Source organism: Pyxicephalus adspersus, chromosome 7 (assembly GCF_032062135.1).
Source record: "Pyxicephalus adspersus chromosome 7, UCB_Pads_2.0, whole genome shotgun sequence".
In the NCBI taxonomy this organism is placed as follows: domain Eukaryota; kingdom Metazoa; phylum Chordata; class Amphibia; order Anura; family Pyxicephalidae; genus Pyxicephalus; species Pyxicephalus adspersus.
In genome coordinates this window covers 77,962,146-77,975,520 of record NC_092864.1, presented here as the reverse complement: position 1 = coordinate 77,975,520, position 13,375 = coordinate 77,962,146, and the positions used below count along the sequence as shown (strand labels likewise).

General features: G+C 44.0%; 1 protein-coding gene across 1 annotated transcript in view; it reads right to left on the bottom strand.

Annotated features, from left to right (window-relative positions):
• The window catches only part of GPR39 (G protein-coupled receptor 39), a 135,066-nt gene extending 123,195 nt beyond the window's left edge, over positions 1–11,871 (bottom strand). The window contains exon 1 of the mRNA XM_072419015.1: positions 10,870–11,871. Coding sequence (XP_072275116.1) covers positions 10,870–11,710 — 841 coding nt within the window. The 5' untranslated portion in view covers positions 11,711–11,871. The remainder of the gene's footprint in view (positions 1–10,869) is intronic.
• Positions 11,872–13,375: the final 1,504 nt, after the last annotated feature.

Below are 13,375 nucleotides of genomic sequence, written 5' to 3'. Positions count from 1 at the left end.
TTGGAGGAAGAAGAGGAGGAGGAGGTTGCAGAGCGCCCTCAAAGGGGGAGAGGGAGGAAGAGGGTAAAAGCTGCCCACACTCTGCATTCTTCAAGTACCAGTGAGGCAAGTCATAGACGAAAATCGTCAGAAGCTGTCACCACAGCTATGCCTCAACAACCGCGGACCGCCACCACAAGCACCAGCTCCAGGCCACCTTTTGGCCCAGTTAGATGTTCACCAGTGTGGGTATTTTTTAATGTCCAAAGTGATGACAACACTATGGTCATCTGTAAACTGTGTGCTCAACACTTGAAACGAGGCAAAAACCTAAACAAACTTGGAACAAGTTGCATGAGCACTCATTTAAAAAGCCACCACCCAGTAACCTGGCGGGAACACCTGGTCAAAGCACAGAGCTCTGTGCAACCACCTCCGCCCAAACTGCTCGATCTTCCTCCGCTGCCTTTCCTCCTTCTGCCACCAAAGTTACCCGTGCTTAGGCCAGCAATTTGAGTGGGGCATGTAGCCGAGCATTACCTTTTTCAGGCTCCACCAGCGGTGAGCAGGAGCTCCAACGCAGATTGGCTGCTGTTTGTCACATTGCTAGCAGTCAGGACCAGGCATCATTGTCATCCCCCACAACTTCTACCCCATCGTCCAATCTTTCTGTGGTTACCATTAGCAGCATCCAACCTTCCATCCCCCAGATGCTGGAGCGCAAGAGGAAATATTGCCCAATTGACCCCAAAACAAAGCTAATCAATGCGGTAATTGCACAGCTGATTGCATTAGAACCTCCTTCCTTACAGGCTGGTGGACTCCAATGCGTTCCGTTATGCATTCCTCTGCGCGAACCCACAGTAATTTATGCCTAAGCAACAGTATTTTGCAGAAAAATGTGTTCCTGCTTTGCATGAGCACGTGCAGAGCAATGTGTCCATGGCCCTGCAGCATTCGATTCACGATTCGGTGCACAATTCCGATGTTGCCACGCAGTCCTGAGGTTGTGAAGCCTGGGTTCCCTCAGCCACACGGGCGCAGCCATTCTAAGTGCCTTGCGGGAGCAGGAGGACATATGGCTAACTCCTAACAGACTTCAGCCAGGCAAGGTCGTGTGTGACAACGGGGCCAATCTGCTGGCAGCCCTGCATTGTGGGAAACTCACACACGTACCTTGCCTGGCTCACGTCATGAACCTGATAGTAGAGCACTTCCTTAGAGCCGCTGTTGCTGAAGGCCAGAAAGTTGTCAGTGCATTTCCACCGGTCGTACACAGCCAGTGCCAGATTGGTGGATTTACAGCAACCTGCCAGAGCATCAGTTAATTTGTGATGTGGCCATACGTTGGAATTCCACCTTTTACATGCTGCAGCGGCTGGCTGAACAACAGAATGTGGTGGTGGATTACATGGCAGAGTCTGTTCGTTTCAGACGTATACCTACCCTACCTTTCTTCAGCCCTGCAGAGTGTCTGCAAATTGAGGACTTGTGAACTGTATTGTCACCTTTGGAAGAGACCACCAGGATGATCAGCAGAGATCAGGCCTGTGTCAGTGACACCATCCCCATCATATGCCTGCTGGAACAGATGATGGTGGATCTTGGACACGACACAGAGCGAATGCTGCATCAAGAGATGACGTTTCAAATATCATCTCGGACATGCGTGCCTACTAGGCATAGTGCACCACAAATCCAGGAAGAAGAGGAGGAGGAAGAGGATGAGGAGGACATTGCAGGCATGGGAGAAGGGGAGAAAGGGGCAGAGGAGGATATTGAGGGTACATAGCATCCATCCACCCAAACACAAGGCGGCATGTTCCGTGGATGGCAAGACCAGGCGGAGGAGGGGGAGGACCCTGTGCTGCTGTTCAACCTACAGGAGTGTGGGTCCAGAATTACCTCAGCTGTGGGTAGTTTGAGCCACATGACAGCCTTCATGCAGGAGTGCATATCCAAAGATCCACGCATACATTACATCAAAAAAAGACTGAAGACTATTGGATTGCTTTATTACTGGATACATGTTACAAGCCTGGGATACAACAACTGATCTTGCCCCAATACAGGGGACCTAAAATGCAGCACTTCCAAGAAGTGCTTGTAAGGGACTTGTGCTCAGCCTTTCCCACTGCCTGCATCAGTAGCAGCTAGGAACCCCTATGGCAGTTCCACCAGCCATGGGAGCCAAACAACTCCTTTAGGCTGCATTGGTGGCAGCAGCAGTAGAGGTCATCTAAGACAAACTATGCAGGTTTTTTTTCAGCGGAAGCAAGCTGCCAGTGTGTTATCTGAAAGAGCGTTCAGTGCAGCTGGGGGCGTAGTGAGTGACAAATGAATGCGGCTCTCCGCAGAAAATGTCGACTGAATCACTTTTATTAAAATGAATAAGCCTTGGATCGGCAATGACTTCAACACCCCCTCTGCAGAGTGTACTGATTAGTCGTCAACTGCTGCAGGGACATCTTGATGAAAAGAGCACATTCACAGACTTTCAGCATCTCCTTCTACTCCTCCCCCTAGTGGCCCTCTACCTGTACTCTGTCTCTGAGGTCTATAACTTGCAATGGAGCTGTGTAACTGGGTAATTTTTTTTTACCGAGCACCTCCCTCAGGGCCCTCTGCCTCTATCTACTCTGAGGCCTATATCACTTGTAATGGAGCTGTGTGATTCATAATTAAATATTTGTATTTTTAGTAGAGAAATACATACATTTTCCGGTCTCTTTGGATAATAGCAAGTGGTATCAGAATGAAATATCTGTTTTTTTTTTACAGAAATACAAAACTTTTTCTCTTTATTTTGATAGATACCAAGTGGTATCAGAATGGAATATCTGGATTTTTTTTTACAGAAATGCAGAAATGTTTCTGTTTATTTTGATAGATAGCAAGTAGTATAAGAATTAAATATCTGTATTTTTTTTTACAGAAATACAGAAATCTTTCTGTTTATTTTGATAGATAGCAAGTGGTATCAGAATGAAACATCTGTATTTTTTTACAGAAATTTTTCTGTTTATTTTGATAGATAGCAAGTGGTATCAGAATGAAACATCTGTATTTTTTTTACAGAAATTTTTCTGTTTATTTTGATACATAACAAGTGGTATCAGAATTAAATATTTGTTCTTTTTTACAGAAATACAGAATTGTTTCTGTTTATTTTGATAGATAGCAAGTGGTATAGGAATATCTTTATTTTTTTTACAGAAATACATACATTTTTCTGTTTATTTTGATAGATTGCAAGAGTTAGCAAAAATTATGATAACTGTTGCAATCTATCAAATTAAACAGAAAAACGTATGCATCTCTGTAAAAAATACAGATAGTTACTTCTGATCCCACTTGCTATCTATAATAAAATCCATAAAAATGTCTGTATTTCTGTAAAAAAAAATACAGATATTTGATTCTGATACTACTTGCTATCTATCAAAATAAACAGCAAAATGTCTGTTTTTCTATAAAAAAATAAATACAGATATTTAATTCAGGCTACAACTTTCTATCTATCAAAAAAAAAAAAAAAACATAAAAATGTATGTATTTCTCTTCAGAAAATACAGATGTTTAATTATGATTCATAATTAAATATCATTTTTTTCAGAGAGAAATACAGACTTTTTTTATAGCTATTTAGATAGATAGCAAGCAGGATTAGAATTCAGTATCTGTATTTTTTTTGTTACAAAAATAAAGAACATTTTTTGGGTTTTTGGATAGATATTAAGTGCTATCAGAATGAAATATCTGTATTTTTTATGGATAAATATAGAAAATTTTCTGGCTTTAGTGATATATTACAAGAGGTATAATTTAGGATACCTCTTGCAATCTATCACCAAAAAACTAAAAATGTCTGTATTTCTGTAAAAAAAATACATATATTTTATTATGAGGGGCAGCACGGTGGCTCAGGGGTTAGCACTCCAGCCTTTGCAGTGCTAGGTCCCAGGTTCGATTCCCAGCCAGGACATTATCTGCATGGAGTTTGCAGGCTCTCCCTGTGTCTGCGTGGGTTTCCTCCGGGTACTCCAGTTTCCTCCCACATCCCCCCCAAAAAAAAAAAAACATGCAGTGAGGTTAATTGGCTTCTCCCTAAAAGTTGACCTTAGACTACATTAATGACATAAGACTATGGTAGGGACATTAGATTGTGAGCTCCTTTGAGGGACAAATAGTGACATGACTATGGACTTTGTACAGCGCTGCGTAATATGATGGCGCTATATAAATACTGTATAATAATAATAATTATGATAGCACTTGGTATCTATCCTAAAACCCATAAAAAATTTAGTATTTATCTCCAAAAAATAGAGATATTTCATTCCGATCCCACTTTGCTATATATCTCGAAAGCCATAAAAATTTCTATATTTCTCTACCAAAAAATTTAGATATTTATTTCTGTTTGGTATCGATCCAAAAGACCATAAAAAATTCTATATTTCTCTACAGAAAATACAGATCTTTAGTTCTGATCCCACTTTGCTATATATCCCTAAAGTCATAAAAATTGATGTCAATACAGATATTTAATTCTGATAGCACTTGGTAGTTGGTATGTATCCAAAAGGCCATAAAAAATTATATATTTTTCTCCAAAAAATACAGATATTTTATTCTGATAGCACTTGGTATGTATCCTAAAACCCATAAAAATGTATGTATTTATGTGAAACAAACACAGATATTTAACTGTGAAAGCACTTGCTAGATATCCACAAATGATAAAAAATGTATGTATTTCCCCGCGTATTCCACCAAGTCCGTTCCCTTTTATGTGGTTTCACTTGATAGTAGGTATGGAAAGTGTGATTTTCGTTAATCCATTCATGTCTCAATTAGCTAAAGCTTCTACATTGTCCATAGAGGTGATGGCCTCAACCTCCAATGCGGTCCACGCTCCGTCGCAGGGCCCACCGCCTCCTACTGCTGCCTCCTTCCCAGTACCCAACTCTAGATGCCAGATACTAACGCCGTCCACACTTTGTCTCAGAGCCTACCACCTCCTCCTCCTCCTGCTGTAAATGATGCTGCTGCCTGCTCAGTACTCGACATTAGATGCCAGATACTAATGTCGTCCACACTCTGTTTCAGAGCCCACCGCCTCCTCCTTCTGCTGTAAATGATGCTGCCGCCTGCCCAGTACCAAACTCTAGATGCCAGATACTAATGCCGTCCACACTTTGTTCCAGAGCCCACCACCTCTTCCTCCTGCTGTTACTGCTGCCGCCTTCCGAGTACCCAGTACCCAGCTGTAGATACCTAATAACAAGGCTGTCCATGCTGCATTTTAGAAAGTTGCAGCTAGCAGATTGGAAAAGGCAGTCCCTTACAAAGCAATGTCTCCACTAGCTACAGCTTGTACACTGTCCATATAGGTGATGGCCTCAACCTCTAATGCCGTCCTTGCTCCGTCTCAGGGCCCACCGCCTCCTCCTCCCAGTACCCAGCTCTAGATGCCAGTTAATGCCATCCACACTTCTCAGGGCCCACCGCCTCCTCGTCCTGCTTTCACTGATCCTGCCGGCTGCCCAGTACCCAGTACCCAGCTGTAGATGCCAGTTAACAAGGCTGTCCATGCTGCATTTTAGAAAGTTACAGCTAGCAGATAGGAAAAGGCAGTCCCCTACAAAGTAATGTCTCCACTAGCTACAGCTTGTACACTGTCCATATAGGTGATGGCCTCATCCACTAATGCCGTCCTTGCTCTGTCCCAGGGCCCACCACCTCCTCCTCCCCAGTACCCAGCTCTACATGCCAGTTAACAATGCCATCCACAATTCTCAGGGCCCACCACCTCCTCCTCCTGCTTTCAATGATGCTGCCGCCTGCCCAGTACCCAACTCTAGATGCCAGTTACTAATGCCGTCCAAACTTTGTCTCAAGGCCCACCGCCTCCTTCTTCTGCTGTTACTGATGCTGCCGCCTGCCCATTACCCTACTCTAGATGCCAGTTACTAATGCCGTCCACACTTTGTTCCAGAGCCCACCACCTCTTCCTCCTGCTGGTACTGCTGCCGCCTGCCCAGTACCCAGTTGTAGATGCCAGTTAACAGAGCTGTCCATGCCGCATTTTAGAAAGTTACAGCTAGCAGATAGGAAAAGGCAGTCCCCTACACAGCAATGTCTCCAGTAGCTAAAGCTTCTACACTGTCCATATAGGTGATGGCCTCAAACAATAATGCCGTCCTTGCTCCGTCTCAGAACCTACTGCCTCCTCCCCCCAATACCCATCTCTAGATGCCAGTTAACAATGTTATCCACACTACTCAGATCCCACCGCCTACTCTTCCTGCTATTACTGCTGCTGCCTGCCCACTGTCCAGTACCCAGCTCTAGATTCCAGAGTAGACTCAAGCTCAACAGGATTTTCTTTCCCCACTGATTTCCTCGATAGCAGGCCCTGAGACGGAGTGTGGAAGGCATTATTAACTGGCATCTAGAGCTGGGTGTAGTGCATCTTTAATGACACCCCGAAGTGTGTAATCTGAAATTTGTGATTGAATGTAGAAGGCCACGTCTTCTGCTTCATCCATCGGTACCACGCTTTATCTGACTGAATCTCTGTGTATGTTATCCCGGAACTGGGAAGTGGGACAGCAGTCCCTCTGTATATGTTGGGGCGATGAGATGGGAAACACAGATATATTTAACGGGAACCGAGAGGTCCTGGATGACTACATTGAGCCATGAAGTTTTCGAGCTCAGCAGACATCCGGAGACTTCTCCACAACAAGAATGTGGCCGTCCTGGGAGACTCAATTCAAAGATCCCTCAACAAGGATCTTGTGAAAATACTGCAGAATGATGTTTCAGACTGAAAAGCAGCTGAAAGGGAAGGGTGAGATGTAATTTGCAAACGACACATTGGGGGATCTCTGGGTGAAATGCACAATGCCATAATTTACCGTCAAGTGCGTCATTACAGAACTGACCACCAACTTGTAGGGTTCTATTTCCTGACCCGTGTTTCTTCGGAGTACATAGAGAGCGTGCTGGCCAACTTTCAACATGGACCTTAGCCCGACATTGTCATCATCAACTTGTGTATATAGGATGTTATCGGGTATCATGAGTAATCACTGCAAATGTACAAAACCAACCTGGACCACCTGTTTATTCAGCTCACCGAGGTGCAGAGCCCCAAATGTCTGGTGATATGCAACATGTCCATGTCTGTTGGATTCAAAGCTGGTGAAGTGCTAGAGTACCCAATTCCTAATGTGCGCTGGGACATCATAGAATGAAATTTCTACAGAGCCACACTGGCAGATTTCAACCAATTGGATGTGATTGACATGCACTTCCACTTACGCTTCGAGCTGCGCTCCAGGGTTAAAGATGCCACCCACTCAAATCAGCTGGCTCATCGGAAGTATACCTGCATCCTGATGGCTCATATTGATTAAGCCTGGGGCGTGCAGCAGGAAGAGGAGGCGGTGGGCTCTGAGACAGAGCGTGACAGCATTGGTAACATTGGCATCTAGAGCTGGGTACTGGGCAGGCATCAGCAGTAACAGCATGAGGAGGAGGCGGTGGGCCCTGAGACGGAGCAAGGAGGGCATTAGAAGTTGAGGCCATTACCCATATGGACAGTGTCGAAGCTGTAGCTATTTGAGACATGAATGGATGAACGAGATTCCAATCTGTCCCTACCTACTATGTAGCGAAACCACATGAAAGGGAACGGGCTTGGCGGAATCAGTGGGGAAAGAAGACCCTGTTGAGCTTGAGTCTAGTCTGGCATCTAGAGCTGGGTACTGGGCAGTGGGCAGGCGGCAGCAGGAGGAGTAACACAGTCATCCACACCACGTCTCAGGGCCCACTGCCACTGTAGGGACAGTGGGAATCTTATTCATCCCAATAGCTACACCTTCTACACTGTCAATAAAGGATGATGGCCTCAAGCTGTAATACCGTCCTTGCTCTCTGTCTCAGGGCCCACTGCCTCCTCCTCCTGCTGTTGCCGCCGCCTGCCCAGTACCCAGCTCTAGATGGCAGTTAACAATGCTGTCCACACTCTTTCTCAGGACCTGCCACCTCCTCCTCATGCTGTTATTGCTGCTGCCTGCCCACTGCCCAGTACCCAGCTCTAGATGCCATACTAGACTCAAGCTCAACAGGGTGTTCTTTCCCGCTGATTCCACCAAGCCCATTCCATTTCATGTGGTTTCGCTTCATAGTAGGTAGGGACAGATTGGAAACTCATTAATGTCTCCAATAGCTACAGCTTCGACACTGTCCATGTAGGTGATGGCCTCAACCTCTAATGCCGTCCTTGCTCCTTCTCAGGGCCCACCGCCTCCTCCTCATGCTGTAACTGATGCTGCCTGCCCAGTACCCAGCTCTGGATGCCAGTTACCATGCTGTCCACGATCCGTCTCAGGGCCCACTGCCTCCTCCTCCTGCTGTAGCCACCTGTCAGTACTCCATTCATAAATAATGCATTACAGCCATCTAGCATTGATGATGCACTACACCCAGCTCTAGATGCCAGTTACCAATGCCGTCCCTGCTCCATCTCAGTGCCCACCGCCTCCTCCTCCTGCTGCTGCCACCTGTCACTTGTAACTTATAACAGAGCTGTGTAGCTGGCTAATTTTTTGACTGAAAGGCCCCCCTCAGAGACCGACAGAGACAGAGTGGTGAAACCTGGTGGCAAATTTTTGGACCAAAGGAACCCCCTCATGTCCCACTCTGCCTCGGAGACTGTATAAAATCTGGCATGTTCCCCTGACCGCCCCATAAAATGGCCGAACCAGCAACAGAAAAAGGACTTCCTTATTTTTTTTTTTTTTACTTGCACAGTGTTGTGCAGAGCTGGGGGAGTCTTAACATGTCTTTTTAAATGTATTTATAGGCTGTAGAAGCTCTACACCGTCCCGAAAAATTTTTTCCCCCATTGACTTTAATGGAGTTTGAATTCTACGGTCGATCACCCGAATAGTTACGCAATATTCGACCAAATAGCGACCAAATACAAACAACAACACTGAAACAAGTGAAAGCATAGAGACTGTCAGATAACCTCATGTGCAGCCAGTCTCTCAGATCTTCTAACCTCAGTCACGGGAGGGACCGTGACAGTATTATATTATAATTTATGATTATAATATAATAAATAAATATAAATATTATACCCGGGAGTTAATGCTAAGAATTACAGGCCCACAATATAAACAAAAATTTGTATGCAAAAAAATAAGATCACTTTTTGCATCAAAAAACTGAAAGAATTAGAACGCTAGGGGGGGTTAAAGCAATCTATCGTAGTTGCTGAAACTACGTCCTGAGGGAGCCTTTCCACATTTTCACAGACTGTAATGTGAAGAATCCCTTCCTTATCTGGAGCTTAAACTTCTTTTTCTCAAGACGCAAAGAGTGCCCTCCTGTTCCTTGTAATGATCTCAAAGTGAATATTGGGGAAGAGATTACTCTATATGGACTGTATATATATTTATTATCATATCCCCTCTTTAATGTCTTTTATCAAGGGGGAGTAGATTCAGTTAAGCTAATTTCTATTCGTAGCTGAGCTCCTCCATTCTTTTTATTAGTTTAGTTGCCCTTCTCAGCACTATCTCCAATTCCACAATGTCCTTTTTGTGAACTGGTGTCCAAAACTAGACTGCATATTTCAGATGTGGTAGTACTTTGCTAACTTTATATATTGCAGCTTGGCATTGCATGCTGTTATTAAGTCTATGATCTACCAGAACGCCCAGATCCTATTCCATTTCTCACTCCCCCAAATGTAATCCCCCTAGACAGTATGAAGCATGCATGTTGTTAGCCCCCAAGTGCATACCTTTACATTTATCTATAATAAATGTAATTTGCCACTTGGCTGTCCAATCAAACAGTACATCCAGGTCTGCTTGTAGATTATAGACATCCTGTATGGACTTAATTCCATCACATAGTTGATGTCATCTGCAAACACAGAAATGGTACTTTTAATCCCAAACTAAACTCAAACCCAAATCTTTAACCCTGGGGTACACCACTAATAACCTTAGACCATTCAGAGTATGAATCAATAATTACAACTCTCTGGATGCGGTCTTTAAGCCAGTTCTCTATCAATTTACAGATTGACTTTTCTAAACCTATTAACCCTAACTTGCATATTAACGGTCTGTGGGGTACAGTATCAAATGCTTTAGCAAAGTCCAAGTACACTATATCAACTGGTACTCCACTGTCTACCTGTTTGCTTACTTAAAAAGAGAGTAAATTTGTTGGTCAACTTTGGCCTTCTTGAAGCCATGCTGACTATCACTTATAATATTATTTTCTAGCAGAAACTCTTCTATGTGGTTCTTTATCAAACTCTCTAGGACCTTTCAAACTATGTACGCTAAACTAACCGGTCTGTAGTTACCTGGTAATGACTTTGCTCCCTTTTTGTAGATAGAACCACACTGGCCCTACGCCAATCCATCGGTACCTTGCCAGTGACTAAAGAGTCTCTAAAAATTAGAAATAATGGCTTTGCTCTATCCGAGCTCAGCTCTTTGAGGACACATGGATGTAATCCATCAGGTCCTGGTGCCTTGTCAACCTTAATTTTTCCCAGCTGTTTCTCAGTTGTATTAATTCTGAGCCATTGTGACTTGTTTAACCCCCTAAGGGGTGTTCCCGAGTGTGACTCGGGGCCGGAAAAATTGCAAAAAGCGGTAATCCCGAGTCACACTCGGGCTACCTTTGGGGGTCCCCCTTACCTGATCCCCGCGGTCCAGCCTCTCCAAAATCAAACAGAAAAAAATCTAGCTATGGATTCAGCAAGATTACCAAGCAGTTGTTGCCACCCCACACTCCTATTATGTGTCTTTCCACACAGGTTTCCCATTAGGAAAGAAGAAAACTTACCAAGGAAAATGATAGTCTGCTTCCTTGCTGATTTAGCCTCTGGGTTGTTACTTTTGGTCATTTCATTGGTTTGAACCGTTCCAGGTGGACCCTTCACTGTCAGAGTGCCTTTCTTGGCCACCATCAGAATCACCATCATCTTCCGACACATAAAAGCCACAGAGACCAAAACCACAATGTAGACCACAAAGGCGCTGAAGATGCTGGCTTGGAATGCTGTCCACTTGGAATGAAGATTGGTGCAAAGTGTGATGTTAGCAGTCAAATGATAAGAAGTGGAGACATTACACTCAGAGCGCCTGCCAAACACTGGGCTGAGTGGATATTCTGCACCCATTGCAAATATCAGTGGTAACGCCACACAAACTGAGGTCAACCAAGCAAAACAAAGCATCAGCTTGACAGCACGAGTGCCAGAAACAAGCTTGAAGCGGAAAGGGTGGCAGATGGCCATGTATCTCTCAAAGCTAAGGGTGGCTACATGGAATATGGTAGCATAGCTGCAGGCCTCAAACAAAAAGCAATAAATCTTACAAGTGATATTCCCATAAGTAGAAGAGAATGGAAACCAGATCATGGAATACAGTTCCACTGGCATTCCCAAGAGGATGACTAGCAGATCAGAACAGGCCAGACTAATCATGTGGTCGGTCACTCCTTTCTGCAGATATCCTTTGTCTCTCAGAAGCTTGGTGGTCTGGATTGTGACACTGTTCCCAATGATCCCGGCGAGAAGTATAATTCCATACAGGACAGTTAGGGCAATTTTCACAGCCAGTTGTACCTCAAAATCTGGAACATGTGAGTGATCAATTAAATCGGCACAATGATCTTCGGCCATCTCATAGCCCTGTCTGCCTTTTGTAGATGAACTATGTCACAGTTTACAGTGAATTGTCCCTTGCAGAATTTCCCGCAGTACAGACTGGCAGTGGATTATCATGATCCAAAGACATATCTAACAGTTTCCTGGCCTTAAGTGAGTTGTACTGATAATGGACAGAGCTGCACCCTCCTGAACTATGGAAGGGGTGGTCATTGTATGGACTAAGTTAAACATTTACCAGTCAGATCCATGTGTGGGAAGCACAAGATTGTGATTCAGATATTCTGCCAGGTGAAACTTGTAAAAGTATGTAATCTAAACAGGAAAATCTCCCCTCCCAGTTCTGTGTAATGAAATCTCTGCTCACATAGGAAAGGCAGGACAGCAAATCTCAAACAATGGAGATTTAGTAAAAATTAATTTCTTTCAGAGGAGATGCCTGCTGTGTATTGCTAAGACTTTGAAGCTTCCAGGCCATTCCTCCTAAATCTATTTATCCTGCAAAATGACCAAATTCTCAGAGCCACGCTTGTAATAAAACATCTCTCGCATAAAAGCAGTACAGGACAGGACATCCCAGATTTCCAGGCAGCGTGCTGGGAATTAAATTGAATTACTGTAATTGTCCAATATTTCTTTTTTTATGTGACCCTTGTAGGAATCTGCAGGCCAGCCATCTTGCTCTCATATCTCTAGCACGCATTGGGGACACATCTTTCTACAAGTACAGAGATCCCTGTTTGTCTTATGACTGCATTCATCCCAACCTGTGACATTTTATTCACCGGCCTGCAACAAATTCCCTGTGCTATCAGGCTCCTGTGTGACAATGCACACCCAGCGCAGAGCTCGGGGTGGCTTTTATCAACTCACCTCACTCACACAGCTTGCCTTGCGGCTTCTGTCCTACTGTACCCCATCACCTTTTCAGACCGTAAGCCTTGATGGGCAGTGAAAGACAAATCATAAAACTGTGCTGCATACTATGGCTTCAAGGAGCCTGCTGGGTAAATAAAATGTCAAGGTTTCCATATCACTGTGCTTGTGTCACTTGTTTCAGAAAGCGTCTGTGCATTGCTACATAAACCCAAAATGTACAGTTTGCTGCACACATTTTATTTTATTAGCTGGGATGCACACCCTATATTTTACATAGGGTATATTCACTTTATTGCATACACCTTATATTGGTTACATTTATACAAGAATACATATTACATACACCGTATATTAGTTATGTATGTACAAAATATATATTACATACACCTTATACTAGTTACGTATATACAGAATATATATTACATATACCATATGCTAGTTACGTATAGGGATGAGCGAGATTTGTAATTTCGATCTCGTGGTGAATCAAGCCTTTCTCGCTTACCGAACATGTAAGCAAGAACTGCCTTGTGATTCGCCATGAGGTCGTGTTCTCGCCGAACGAACGAGGGAAAAAGCAGGGGGCAGTAACGCCAAGAAATTTTGTTGAGAATTGCATCTGGGAGTGAATCATTTACTCCCAGGATGCACAGCAAGGCCCAGCAGCCAATCAGGAGAGATCTAAGCACAGGCATATATATATATATATATCAGCCCTGTGTATGCAATTGTTTTCCCCTGCAACCCTCATCTGATATTGTATATGGTACGTCTCCCATTGTAGATGAATTTATTGCACCA